Here is a 15,278-nt window from a genome sequence, read left to right as displayed (position 1 = left end):
GTAGGGAAATATCTGTATCGCGTAGATTTTAATTAAAATACCGACCAGATTTTATGCATTTGTTGTAATAAATAACGAAGTAATGGGAAAATAACGATGAAATAAAATGTACCGGAAGTGCATAAAAATAATCTCAGCAGAAATTAGTATTCGTTGATCGCGTAAATAGAAATACTTCGTTACGTCTATATTGATAGAGTCGTTTTAAATAACCACTTGTTTTTCGAAAGTGACCAAATTTTTTGACAAAAAAAATTGACGGGATGGGAAAAAAATGAATAACGAAAAGAAACGAGATTTATTGAGAAAAGACATCACGGGAGATTCGTCACGGTTGGAATGCGAATAGTGATATTTCTTGATCGTTCTGCCAGTTTTTCATGGTGCGATATTTTTGGAAGCGCACCCTTATGAAGTGGCCCAGCTCGGTTCATTCAAGAACCGAGCTCGAGAAAACTGGTGACTCGTCTTTCAAGCTTTAACAAATAACCGTTATCGCTCATCGCGTTCGTATCCACGCAGCAAATAAATCTACAAATTTTGCACTATAAACCATTACCCATGCTGCATTTTTCAAAACCCGCGTATCGTTATTTTCCGCTCCATTTTCTCGCTAAATCAAAAGGCAACGATATTTTTATCGCACTCTCTCTTCGAGAATTTACACGTTTCTTCTCACGCGATATTTCAATCTTATTTTTGCCCATGAGAGTCACTGGCGGAGTTCGTACGGAAAACTCAAGGCACCCTGTATAGCGCACTGAAATATTCCAAATGTCTATGAATGAATCGTGAACCAACACGCGTGAACTATCTTAATTATGTATACCATTCCTCCGATCTATTATTCAGAAAAAGTATGATAAAACGGCGAGTGAGAATAAATGAAATAAAATCATTACTCGTGACAAAAAGAAAAATTATCCGCATACGTCCAATTAGCAAAAAATGCATTTAACTCTCGTCGCATAGCACGAATAACTGGACCAATCTCTCAGAGTGACTAACGACCAACAATCGAGTTATAAATAACTGCCGAGCGCTTTTCGTTCTACTCTCATATCTACGCGACGTGAATCATCAGGTTCTGCCGAAAAAAGTCGAAAGTCACGTGGGTAACGTTCATGAAAGGCAAACATCGAACACGTTGCTCTCCTCGTCCTCGTCCTCTTTCTTTTTCCACATCCAGGGGGAAAGAGAAGATACGACTGGGGTTCCATTGGCGAAGAATACGAGCGGTTATCCGACGAAACCGCGTGTCCTGTGGCGATCGTAAATCACGGGCCGCGATCTACCACGATCCGCGTGGAGGATTAATAATCGCGCGTGGAAAGACAGGCGAAGGGATAGCGCGAGAGAGACAGAGGTTGAAACGAGAGGAGTGGGGAGCGAGTGCCTAATATCGCGCATATGCGTGACGTTTCAGCTGGTGCCCAGGCTGGATGAATAAACGTCTTCCTTATCGTCTAAAATAGACTTTAAACTTCAAGCATATCTGGACCACAGCCAGGTCGTAGGAAAGTACAATGATATTAGCCACGTTGAATTGTTACACCGCGGAGCACCGCGGCAGCGCTGAGAACCTGTCCTGCTTGGATTAATAGCGCCACCTAGTCCCACTGACTAATGGCCGCCGCTGGAAAAGAAATATTCCGTTCGGCCCGGTTTCTAGCGGTCCGACCGCGGTCACCTTAACCCTTGCCACCGCGATGGGCGTGTATTTGCGTCCCAGTTCCGCGGGAAAAGGGTCAGCGTGTGCACGCGTCCGCTTTGTAATTCGCGAAAACCCATCCGGGAAAATTGTCGTGTCCGAACGGAACGTCGAAGCAAAACGATCGATCACGTAATTATCGGGTTGTTGCTTTATTGCGTACGTAGCTCGAATATTCCTGTAATCGGTGCTGGAGAGATTTCTGTGGCAGCCTGGGGACGTCGCTTTGAAAAATGCTCCATTTATCTTCTTCGATGACACATTTATCTGCCCGGATTTTTTATCTATTCGCGATAGAATGGAAATGAGTAATGTTCGAGAAAGTATTCCTTTACGAAGCGTTCACAGCTTACGCCATTTTTCATTTGCCCGTTTATGTACACCGATTACAAGTACATACGCCATTGTTTGATTTATTTTTAAATTATTTTTAACCATCTCGATATAGATGATCCGAATGTATTAAAAAATAAATGATTTCGTTACAGAAGAGAAAAAGAAACAGAGAAAATTAATATTCGCGTGTTTTCCGAAAAAGAATCCTGGCGAGAAAAATGGTGCCCGTCGGTGAGAAATTGTTTGAAGTATTCACGTACCTTGGAATGCGTATCGATCCCGAACGATTGTCCGACAGGTTCCTGCACTCGGATAAATTCAATCACAACCAGATTTTACTCGACATACGCATAACTTTCCTCACCCACTCCCTATCCGCTCCTAAATTCTAACCTCTCCCACTCGATAACAAAGTCTATCCGCATTCCTTGATATTTACATCTAACTTTCCAAACGGAACCTTCGACGTTTCGCGAAAACCTAAATTAACCCACGGAACGTTGCTGCAAACACAGAGGGCCGCGTGCGTCGTAACCGTGCAAAGCGAAAGCAGAAAGAAGAAACAACGAAAAATTCACCGGCTCCATCGAATTCAACGAGCATCTCATTATCTCCCTATTCGAATTACATAACGAATGATTTGTACGATAATGGCGGTACAATCGAAAACATCGGCCCGATTACGCGTTCAAGATCGCTCGTTACAGGTTTTCACGCGCATTCAATGCAAATTGCCGGAACAATGCGTCGAATCCGACCGAACGTCGTCGCGGCGATCATCAGGGACGCGCGAAAGAGAAAAAGGAAAAGAGAATCAAGCGTGGGTACGTTACGCTCGCGAGCCGATTAATAACGCGCATAATACACAGAATTTTCTTAATCGAATAACGTACACGTTCCGCACTATCTGCGTTGCATAAGCGAAGTCGGAAGTTTCGCGAAAAATAAACAGCGAATATCGACACTCGTGTCTTGCGAACGTCACGGAATATTCGTTCGATCGTCGAACTGACACTCGGCTCACGATGTCCCGCGATCGACTTCGGCGATATCGTACGTTTATTCGCGCTTTGATCGCACGGCACGTGAAAGGGAATGGTTACAGATTGATATTAGACGCGTTCACTGTCGTGCAGCTACCGGTGACCGCCATGAGGCAGACGTACTAGTGGCGCCACCGTGTGGCCATCGGCGACCGGCAGTATTACACCTGCTAGTGGCGCCATAGAAACTGCCGATAACTGGTGATGTCGAAATTGATCGAAACACGAATTAAATAAAGAGCTCTATTCGTAAATATTTAATATTTTTAACGTTATCGCTACGATAGCGACAAATTATCGATTGTATCGTAAAACGTTTAAACTTTGAAATTAAAAATATATGCTTTAACGAGTATTACAATTGTAGCATATTGAAATCAGATGGCAGCACTTTGCCATCATGGGTGAAGCGTACGAATCGTATCTGACAGTCGATATGAAAGATTTTAAAACTTTTGTGATATTTTAGTATCGTTGATTAATAAAATGATTTGATTAGCACATTTTACAACAGAATCGTCTTTAATAGAATGGAAAGTAGTAAATACACGGAATCTACTAATAACTAGTGATGTTGAAATTGGTTGGAACATTTAAATTAAATAAAGAATTCTACTCGTGAAATATTCTGTACTATTAATGCGATGGTATAAAATAATAAGTATATCATAAAATGCCTAACAAAGACGATAGATGGATAAGGCGTAGAAAGCAGATTGAAAAATCGACACGAAGCATTCCTAGAGCCGTGCAATATTATAGTATCGTTAATTAATAAAACAATTGGGTTACGAAATTTTTTCAACAGAATTGCACAATCATTAACAGTGTGGGAAATACTCGTTACTATATACGTTACCGGTGAACAGTTATCTAGACAACCTGTCATTTTGTACTTGGTATAATAGCTGCAAATTAAAGACCACAATGCAAATTTAAATTCCCTGTTAATTTCATTACGATATTTCATTACCATATTAAATTTCAGATCTTCCGTCCCTGTAAGGTCGTTTTGTCTCCGTGAACATCGACGTCCCGAAGTATTTATCGCCGCTGTAATTACACGAGTACAGGAATGATTAAAGGACGCTAGTTAAAAGAGAAACCCGGCGGATTCCTTCCTGCTTGCGTTATCATTTAGCAAAGATAACATTCGTTTTTCCGTCGCGCTTTCCTTGCCTGGTTCAGCTTCCGTTTCACGCGACCGATAACCGGCAATTAAAGTTAATACCTCGCGTGGTGTCTCGATCACGCCTTTTATTACGCTTTCTGGGAAAGCGCGAGTGTGGAACTGGTTCTGGGCATCGATTCTCGTTTTGGAAAAAAAAGGAAGGAAAAAAAGAAAAAGAAAAAGCAGGTGTCTCTTAGTCCTGATCTCTGTGGAAAATATATTCGATACCCGTGTAGAACAGCCTGGTAGCCTGGTAGCTAATGATAGCCGGAGATCCGATGGGATGGAGATTTAAATTGCAGTTTAAATGTTAAAATGTTGCTCTCGCGTTTACGAAAGCGTATCTACGCTGTCGTTATCGTTGTTGTAATGGAAATTGTACGGCAATAAATCGTGCACTGTCCCGACGGGGGGAGGTTTATGGAAAAATCTCGCCGTTCCTTCTAACATTTATAGGCAGTTTAAGATTACATTTGCGCGGTGGTGCTCCAATGGAGATTAATATTAGGCCGCAATTATCTTTATCGTTTGCCTCCATTTTCCTCGTCGTTCGAAAAAATCCCTGTATCCTTACGTGTCCCTCCAATTAGCGTTTTATCTAGAGGCTGTAAACCGTTTAAACGATGGAATTTAATTTGGAAACATGTCCCGAGTGCAAATCAATTCGCGTCGAAGCGGGTTCGTTACGCTCGTATAAATTCCACACCATTTTTCTCATCACGAATGCTAGGCATCCTTCTGCGATAATTATCACTGGCACTTTCAGAAATTCCACCTAAACGTACACTTTCTATGCACAGATGTACGCGAGTAGCGTACAAACGTATTTACACCCGTTCCCCGTATAATCTACGCCATGTTCGTTCGATTACCCGTTTCAGTCGTCATAGAAACGCGCCCAAATGTGTCCGTAGCCCGATTACTAAACTCGGAGATGAAAATTCGCGACGAATCGCGAGCGGAGTTTCTTAGAACAGCGCGAGAGAGACGATGAACAAATTCGCAATTCCCTCGTGCGCAAAGATTAAACCATCCGTGGATCTAACAATTTTTCCACGTTACGTCTCATCGTTCGTTGTCGTTCGGACTGAAAAGCAGAAAATGAATACCGAGTCGCAGCCACGCTGGGTTCCGTTTCCCTTGTGAAAGAAAACGAAGGGAAAAGTTCATTCTCTGGTTTTTTGCCAGCGACAACGGGGTTCATCATACCCTCTAATTGCTCGTCCCATGGCTTTGCAGTCGTATCCTGCGCACATGACCGTCGACTCGCAGAAGCAAATCGAGATACAGCGGCTGCAAACGGAGCACTTGAAGCGGCAGCAAGAGCACATCATGCAGCACAACATACAGGAGCTACAGGCTCAGATGACAAAGAACCAGCTGAGCATGTCGGGGCCGCAATCCTTGATGTTCCTACCGTTTCTCGAACAGCTCAGAGGGTTGCCGGTGCAATCGCCTATGCCGCCACCGCCGGCTACGTCGACGTCAACCACCACCAACAAACATATCAATTCGATCGCTAACGTACGTAAACCTATCGCAAGCCCAATTTCCCCCCAGGTTCGTTCCACATTCGACTTTGATTAACGTTTATAATCAGGCCCCGTCTACGCGTCCAACCGCCGCTAGCAGCGTCGGAACTTTGAAGGTGAGCGGCTCGATGAAAAATTCACTGCGTCCCCGCGCGACGTAGGTGGCGCCACCGACAGGGAGGCGGATTGATAACCGCGGGAAAAAAGAAGCCGAGAAAGGCGGATGTTCGATGGGTAGAGGATCGATGCGGCTGGAGGGAGAGAAATCTCGGGGATCGGTGAAACGTGACTTTGACGCGGTTTCTTTCTACTTGGCAGATTCGCGACTAAAAATATGATCTTGGCGGGGGTGCCGGTGATCCGTCGTGTGTAGCGAAAAACAGAGTTGTTCGACCGTCGCGAGCGGTAGATCCGCAAATTACATTGGCAACAGCTAGTACGTGTTTGATTTAGATTGGTATTTTAAGCATTCGGTTACGGTGCTTTGAACTATATTAATTTATAGACACGAGCGCTCGGGGAACACCGCGTCTGTTCGAAATCGAATTCTTTTATAAAATGGTCTTCATTTTCAATTTCCTTTTTCATCGAAATTCGTATCGGGTTCACTTATCGGTTTTAAGAAACATTTAATAGAATTCACGAGAGTAATTTCTTATGAATTAGTGTCTTAACAATTGGAAAAGGTGTGACATGAATTTTCATCCGATACTATATAATTTTTTCGAAAATAATTTTCGTTCGTCAAACTTCGTGATCATAACCTTTATGCCAAATGTGATAGAAGCTTACACCTATCTATTTTTGCTGTCAATGTCTGTCAACGCCAGTAATATTTACAAGTCACTTATCTCGCATAAACGACACAAGGAAGATATTTTATTATAGGCAGTTATACGAGGTGAACTTACGTACTGTCCTTAGATCTCGAAAGCAAAATGAAATTTCCGAAAGAGACAAGTTTAACACAAGTAAATTCCACTTCCAACGAGAAGAGCATGTCTGGAAGAAACAGATAAATACACTTGCTAGCAAAGAAAGAAACGTAAATGATAATGGTTACAGATGATCAGCAGTCATCGGGAAGGGTCCAGCTGGGGTACGGCGCATCTCGCACAGATGGCCACGCAGATGGAAAAGGAAGCGTCACCTACGCCGATCTCATCCGCCGTAGCGCCGACAGCGCCCCCTCTGCAGGACCTCGACGCGCCACTGAACCTCTCCAAGCCCAAGTCCTCGTCATCGGGGGCCACGGCGTCCTCCTCGTCGCCCGGAAGCGACTCGCATTCGACCGGTGCCGGAAGCAGTGGCCAACAAGAGCAACCGCTCGCTGCGACTGCGCCGAAGCTCTTTCCGCCTGGCCTACCAATGCCACGGAACTATCTCACGACCCTCCCTTACGCGGGCCTGCCACCTCACCTCAGCTCCCTCTCCTCACCAAGTAAGTTTTATTTCATACCAACCTACATATATTTTATTTCCAACATCTTTCTTAAATTTAGGTTCATTTTCAAGTCATTTGTCAACGTAGGAAATATTCGTGGAAGCTTTTAACGGAGCAGTGGTAATATTCTGTTACAGCTTACTCTTATTAGAGTTCATACTGTACAATGTGCTCTTGTAAAATATTTGTATATCATAGATGTAGGGTCACATTTTAGGTGGATGGACTTGAGATAGTATTATTGGCTTCTTGATAGAATAAAATAAGCTTATTAATAGAATAATGGCGGCTGGTTATGAAACAAGAGAGATTCGCTATGGCTACGTTCTTCTGATCTTTCTTAACACTAGAACTACCAACCCAGTCAAAATGACTGGTCCCAGAATTTCCCTTGTTGCAGTCACTGAACACATACACCTATTTTAAGAATAAAATTGGTATCAGCTCATATTAAGAAAGAACTGTAATCAATATATTCACTCGTATTCATCGTACCGCTTGAAATTACTATAATCTGTGCACGTTATAGTTAGGTACCCATTAAGGATCGGTAGTTCTAGCGTTAAAACGACTCTCATGAACTGACTTTAGACTTTGACACACTCTTCGACTGAAAACTCTTAGACTTTGGACATTCTCCGACTGAAAACTCTTAGACTTTGGACATTCTCCGACTGAACAATGGACTATCTTAGACTGAACTGTTAGACTGATTGGGCTTCTTACACACCGATTCGCCTGCGCCCTTGCACCTTTCTTTAAACCATTCATTCTGTCCTTTTTTCACGCTCAGGCTTTCCTTCCCAATCATGCCTCTTTCCTCGAAACCACGGTAGACCAGGTATTTCAAACGCATGCCGCACTCATAAACCAAATTCCATTCGTTTATCGCACTCGGCTCTGTCATACGCATCCATTCGATCCTCTTGCACGCGGTCACCTTTGTTCTAAGTTCAAACACTCCCGACACTCCTTCAAGGCCGCACTCATTCCAATTCTACATACAGTATGAATTAATTTCCTCTTTAACGTAATTCCTAACCCTTTGCACTCGACGAGTTTTTGGCTAAAGAAGAGTAGACGTTCGAAGATTTTCTGTTATAAAATTGACGATACTTTTCTGAGCAGTAAATAAGGAATAGTATAATAATTGGTACGTAGAATTATTTAATTTCGATACTTCGCACGCCGTTACTTTATCTTCAATTTTACATATTAATTAATACCGATCTTCGAAATTTTATTAAATGGCGACTCGAGTGCAAAGGGTTAAACATTTGAGACCGAAATGCTAGTTGTTAGAAAATAAATTTGAGCCACAAGGTGTACCTGTTAATCCATAATTCTTCGAAACGACAAAGTTAATCAACTCGTTGCAAAAATAATAATAACCTAGCATACTAATCAAAGTCACCAATCGTCACCATCGGAACCGAAAGTAACATAATTTACACGCAATAATCGGAAAACAAAATTTCTTCTTCTCCCATATCCCATATCAACATAACCTACAAAAATGCAAACGACGCCTTGCCAAATTAACTATCCGAATCAATTAAATCGGTGCACGGGTATACAAACGTACACACGATGGTAGAAGATCGGTAAATATTCGGTTAAATCGTTCGGTTTAATCGGTTGTCTCTGCGAGAGGGCTCTAGTGGCTCTAACGAGGCAGCCGGGTACACCGCGATGAATTTCATCATTAAAAGTACACACGCGCGGCTGATAGAAATTCCGATCGGCCTCGCGAACGCGGAATATCGATGTTCGATTGCCGTCCCGATCGGTAACCGCAGTCCACCGGTTCTGCCCGTTTGTGTAACGCGACAACGGTGTACCCCTTTTCGGTGGACGGACGCGAGGCGAAAAAAATCCGATCAATACCCCATAGAATACGCGGCGGGATCAGAAACGTGTACGGTTAATTATCTTCGGGTATGCGCGCGCGTTTACCTGATTGTTCGGTGGATCGGCCGTTTTTTCCCTTCTATTTTGCCCCAAGTAAAACCTGTTCCCTTTCGCGGCCGGGTTTTTGCTTTCGGTTTAAAGCACAATCAACGACGCGTAACGTGATTCTAAGATAAGAGCCGGTGCAAGAGCGTAAGTATCCCCGGGGAGGAAAGAAAGACGCTTGGCAAGGATAAAACGAACGGGTTGGGGGGACGTAAATGGGGGAAGAAGAAACGGACGCCTACGGATTCCGTGAGCTGTCATTCGTGATATTAAAATCGTGACGGAAATTCCGTTCGTTGACTTCTTCGCGCGAGAAAAGATAAACAGTGTCGTCATAGCGTCGAGAAATCTCGGATCACGATGTTTCATTTTTGATTATTTGATGGAGTAGAAAATAGCAAGTATAAAATGGAAAGTGTATATAGAGTAGTATAAGAATAATCAAGTAGTATAAAATGTCAAGTATGGAGTACTATCAAGTACTAATTCCTTGCACTCGACGATTTTTTGGCTAGAGAAGAGTAGAAAATCAAGGATTCTCTATTAAAAAACTGACGATACTTTTTTCAGCAGTAAATAAAGAATTTTATAATAATAGAATTGTAGAATTATTTGATTTCGATATCCTTGCATTAAAATTGATATATTAATTAATATCGATTTCCAAATTTTATGAAATGGTGACTGAGGGTCACCTCTCGAGTGCAAAGGGTTAATTGTGAAACGGTATAAGATATAGAGTAATATAAAATACAAAATATAGAGTATTGTATGGTATAGCGTGTAAGATGTGGAATAATCTCAAGTATAAAAATTAGTATAAAGTACTAAGGTTATAATACCAAGCAAAAATACTTAATAATTATCCTAATGAAATTCGAGAAAAACTATTCTTCATTAGTCAAGTTTGAAGTATTCAAATACTCAAAAAAATTTTCCCGAACACGCGAGGCGAGATTTATAGCGCTATACCCGAGACATTATACATTTACATTAATCCCAACATGATAATTGCAAATCGTTAATCATAACTCAATGTTATTCACATATAGAACGATGTTGTGACCGAATAACATCGTCAAAACGCCACCTTGAAATCAGGGCAAAAAACATAATTCACTGTGTACATACTTACACAACAAAGTTTTTCGAAAACAGCTTGCAAATTCTCCAAGATACTTCCCATAACTGAATAACGATTTAATAGTACTCGTAATACCCCATGATATTTAATTTTTATTTTTTGAAAATTGACTATAATTGTGACGTAATTTATACACCCTAAGTGTAGCCTTAGGGTATCTAAAATACCTAAATATCCTATGCCAGGAATAGCGATACTGGTCGACTTATGTCACTCATGCTACAATTTTCATACTTTTCACCCTTTTCCTTTTCCTCGCTTTAACCATCTACTAAAACTCGAGACACCCTATATAAACCGTTAAATAATTCAATGAAATTAAAATGAAACGCACTTCAAAATGGAATTTTAGAAATCCGAAGTTTCAAAGCCAGAATAGACCTCACGATGTTAACGTCGGAAAAGCTATTGATGGCGCAACCACGATGGTATACATAAGTATCATTGCTTGTTTATATAGTGAAGCGAGGCGATGACGTTAGCGGAATATATTGATTTGCCGTAAATCTTTTTCTCGGCTGTTGCTTATCTCGTGCTTAACTCATGGTTGCAGTGGGCAAGGTAATGGCCAAAGACGAAGCGGCTGGACCTGGAGGTGCTGTGGCGGCCGCAGCGGTCGCCGCCGTGGAAAAGCACTTCGCGATGCACGGCATTTATGCGATACCACCGAGTGCAGGTGCGATGCCACCGTCGCCGCAGACCCAACGACCGATCAAGCACTCTGGCTCCCGGGAGGAGGCTGCGCAGGAAGAACAGGACTATCTGTCGACGCCTCACAGTAAATACTGTTTCTTCTCCTTTCATGACTCGCAACATAGTCAATACCATTTGTACTAGTACTAGTATCAGTACCATATTAGTACTAATGCTAGTATAGTGTATATACTAATGTATTAATGTACTAGTGTAATAATAGTACCAGTAGCACTAATGTTTTATCGTTATGATCCTAACTCTTTTCTTTAAATTTTGTTTGGACACAGAGAGGAAGATAGAACCGACACGTCATATGCTGGGAGACTATTTGTTATATAGGAAACACCATGCAGAGTGGATCAATAACCCCGAATCGTTTTTAGAATTTAACAAAAATAGTTTGACTTAATTTTTAATTTATTTGCCCTGCGAGAACGTAACTTTCCTGCAACTCCCGAGACGCGACTTTTGATCCACCTTGTATGTTGTAATTTTCTTACGACTCTAGCAGGGAAGGTATAAATTGATAATTGTTAAAAAATCTTAGAAGTGTAGGTCAGTAGAGCATAGAGTGGTAAACGGTGATGAATCCTTCTCTTTTCCTAGTAAACGCATTTTCGTTCTCGTTTTATTTGTTGCAACGAAGCGTTTGAAATGTAGGTCTCGGGCGCCTGTCGACGAGCAACCGGTCTATGCACCAATATCTTTAATTATTGCTGAAATTTAAATAGCGAGAACGAAGAGGCGTCTAGAGTTCATACGCGAATGTTTAATGGGGAAATATAGATTTGTACGGCATATAGACAGAACACGATTCTTTCTTCCTCTAACATAATGTGTTTCCCTAACCTGTATATTTTAAACACTCTGGGTAAACGAACTGTTTAATAGGAATATAATGATAAAATATTAAATCTCGAGAGACGATGATGGTCAGTGCAATAAAATGAAATATAAACGTATAATTTCCTACGTGTGTTTATAGAGGAATAACTGTAAATTTGAACATATCCTTTCCCTTCTTCATCATCTTACCCAGTTACGCACACGTCAAGTTATTACATACGAAATGGTCGATTTCACAAATACATAAACTCTCGTATAATTTCATAATTAAATACACCGTCACATAATGTTTATTGTTCGTCCATTTAAAGTTTCGTTGGCACAGATTATACATCAAAAACGAACATGCATTACGATTAAATTCGAGTACTTTTCTACGCTTTTAAGCTCGCGCAGAGTCAAAAAGATCTAGGTTTATATGAAATTGTTAATCCTTGCAATGAAAGGATTATCATATCTTTGCACGTCTAGATTACTCGTTACTGAGTCTAATTGCAGGGGGAAAGAATCTTTTGAATTCAAAGACTAAGATTTCGTTTCGTCCATTAACGATTCGGTCCTTTCATCTGCAACGATGTATGGAATAAATCGTAAAGGAATGAGGGGGTCTATTCGATGGATACGGTGTTTTGTTTCAATCGTTCCGATTCCTCATAATCTTCTTGAACTTGCTGTTGCGAATTATAACATGCTACGGTATTCTGAAATTACAGTGTGGCGGGAGCCGGGTTACAAGGTACCGGAAGACATAACGGAAAAAGGTAAGCAGTCTTTTGACGAGCCACGAGGCTGACGTTACGCTTTTGTTTCGAGAGCGCCAGGTGATGCTCACGAAATCAGATTCGCTTCTCACGGGAGGGAGCCGAGTGGCGGCGCGTTGACATCTAACACGTCTTCTCTCTGTTCAGCTAAAATGGTGAGACAGCAGAAGAGGGAGGGTGAGAACAAGCCACATATCAAGCGGCCTATGAACGCGTTCATGGTGTGGGCCAAGGACGAACGTAGGAAAATTTTGAAAGCCTGCCCGGACATGCATAATTCGAACATATCGAAAATACTCGGTAAGACGTCAACCAAGTACCTCGCCGATTGATCGCTGATTACGTTGCAAGCAGGAAGAAGTGTTCTGATTTTTATGATATTTTTAAAAACTTCGACACTGTCCAAAGTTTCCCTCGCACTTGTCTTATTTCGATGACACTGAAAGTTACATTAGAAAATGATTTACTTTATCTCGAATGTAAAATAAATGTTACAATTAAAGCAGAGTTTTCGATATTGTTGCAAATACCTGTAACGACGCTCCATCAGATTCTATGGAAGCTCAAAACCATCTTCGCTTCACAAAGATTCCTTCTGGATCTACTAATAACTCCTTCTAATTCCTTCGATAAGTATCTCCTGGATATTAACACTTTAACGACGAACCACGCCAATTGGCGTCCTGGTTAAAACTTAGTTATGTACAGGGACACCAAAGCTCTTCGGCTCTTACCAAGAGATGTACAAATGCAATGCTCTAGGAAGTACATAACCTCACCTTAATATCTACGTTAGTATCCCGGTTACCTTAAAAAGTACAGGACTCTCGAAGAAAGCGATCAATCTTCCTCCCATTTCCTGTAAATACCAAATCGTTTACGACAAAATGGTTTCTGTACTAGAAAATTAAAGATTAATTCACGTTTAAGACTAGCCTAAGCCATAATTGCTTGATTTTGCGTAGGTGCTCGATGGAAGGCGATGTCGAACTCTGAGAAACAGCCATACTACGAGGAGCAATCCCGGCTGTCGAAGCTGCACATGGAGAAGCATCCCGACTACAGGTACAGGCCGCGACCGAAGCGCACCTGCATCGTTGACGGGAAGAAGATGCGCATCTCCGAGTACAAGTCGCTGATGCGGCAACGGCGGCAGGAAATGAGGCAGCTCTGGTGTCGCGACAGCGGGCCAGAGATGAGCTTCTTGTCCCCTGTCGGCTCTGATCTGAGCACGCAACACCATCCGGGAGCGGGGGCCGGGCCGTCGGCGAGGCCGTCCGTGTCACCACCGGCCACCATGTTGAATGGCGGCGCGGCCGGTCCGAGTTCCGATCATCCATCCTTCTATTATCCGCAAGACAGCCTGTCGCCTACGGACATGATGAACTTCTCGCCGGAGAACTCGGGCTCGATCGGTGGCTATGATGCCAGTCCGCGGCACCACGACGAAGATTGAACCGCAGCTCCGGGTCAGCCGCCATGGCCGCCCGGAGCATCATCGTCAACAGCAACAGCAGCTTCAACGTCGAGACTTGGCCACGAGTTGTTCTGGTAAAACTTCCAACGGTTCAACGTGAAAAGATTAAACGCGTTTACGTACCGCGTGAACAACGTGGAAGCAATGTCATCTGGGGAAGAACGTTCTCGAAGAGTGACCGAGCGTTTCGAAGCCTCGCTCGAGAGGTTGTGATATATAACGATTCAATTCTGTGCCATCGTACGACGCGTGGAGGCCCTTCCGCGGATTCGAGAGGCGAGTCCTGCATCCTTGGATCCGCCGTCGTCGTGTCGCCTGACATGTCGTGCGATCGTTACGAGACTCGTACTCGTGCACGCGAAAGAGACCGCGTATAATCCGAGCTACACTCACGGCTGAAGCTTTGGGACAGTGTCGCGCTGTACAGTCACGTGACCCGATGTCAGCCCACCAGCCCCCTCTCGTTATTTGCTACGTACACACGTGGATCGGTTCACGGGACACCGGTGAACGTGAGCTCGGTGGATAAAGGCGCGCGGAGCTGATGGTTCTCTGGCTGTTTATACTGTTACGAGAGTAACGGGATGGGGACAGCAGGTGACGGTTGGCCCATGCCGAGCAGAAGAACGAACACGACGGCGGCACGAAGGGGTACATGGTGTATTCCGTTGGTGTAATCAAAACCGCGACCAAGGCAGCGCAAATCTGCGAACGATAAGGTCTGATCGTCGTTAGGTAACGTTCTAGGTAACGAGATATACGCGCGAGTAGAATTCTCAAAAAGGTAACGAACGTCGATTTGCGTGTCAACGTATGTCGGTATCCATCTCGCGGGTGTTTTCCGTACGCGGGAGCGCGGAGCAACATGAACGCTAGAATTATACATAAATAAATAAATAAATATAAATATAACAAAAAAAAATATATATATACACACATTATATATATATACATACCTGATTTTTCGTAAGACTGCCATGTGTCACGTGTGTGCGCGCGCGCCAGAAGGATCGACCCGATGCAATCTCCCGCCGATGCTCGATCGAACTCGTCTTATCGCGTTTCGTATGAGCCGCGTTTCAACACATCCGCGAGACGATCGCGACACGTATTTCGGTGTGCACGTGCGTGAGTGTGTGTACGAAGATACGGTGAGCGGCC

General features: G+C 43.0%; 1 protein-coding gene across 2 annotated transcripts in view; it reads left to right on the top strand.

Moving 5' to 3' along the window:
• Positions 1-15,051, top strand: part of Sox102F (transcription factor Sox102F) — a 132,018-nt gene extending 116,967 nt beyond the window's left edge. For both annotated transcript variants that reach the window (XM_017910675.1, XM_017910674.1), the window contains 6 exons: positions 5,501-5,785; positions 6,859-7,234; positions 10,891-11,115; positions 12,593-12,640; positions 12,788-12,940; positions 13,606-15,051. In XM_017910675.1, the coding sequence (XP_017766164.1) occupies positions 5,501-5,785; positions 6,859-7,234; positions 10,891-11,115; positions 12,593-12,640; positions 12,788-12,940; positions 13,606-14,096 (1,578 nt within the window). In that variant the 3' untranslated portion in view covers positions 14,097-15,051. The remainder of the gene's footprint in view (positions 1-5,500; positions 5,786-6,858; positions 7,235-10,890; positions 11,116-12,592; positions 12,641-12,787; positions 12,941-13,605) is intronic.
• The last annotated feature ends 227 nt before the right edge of the window (positions 15,052-15,278 follow it).

Source organism: Eufriesea mexicana, unplaced genomic scaffold (assembly GCF_001483705.2).
Source record: "Eufriesea mexicana isolate 0111107269 unplaced genomic scaffold, ASM148370v2 scaffold76, whole genome shotgun sequence".
NCBI classification, from domain to species: Eukaryota; Metazoa; Arthropoda; class Insecta; order Hymenoptera; family Apidae; genus Eufriesea; species Eufriesea mexicana.
This window is presented reverse-complemented; position numbering and strand designations above follow the sequence as displayed.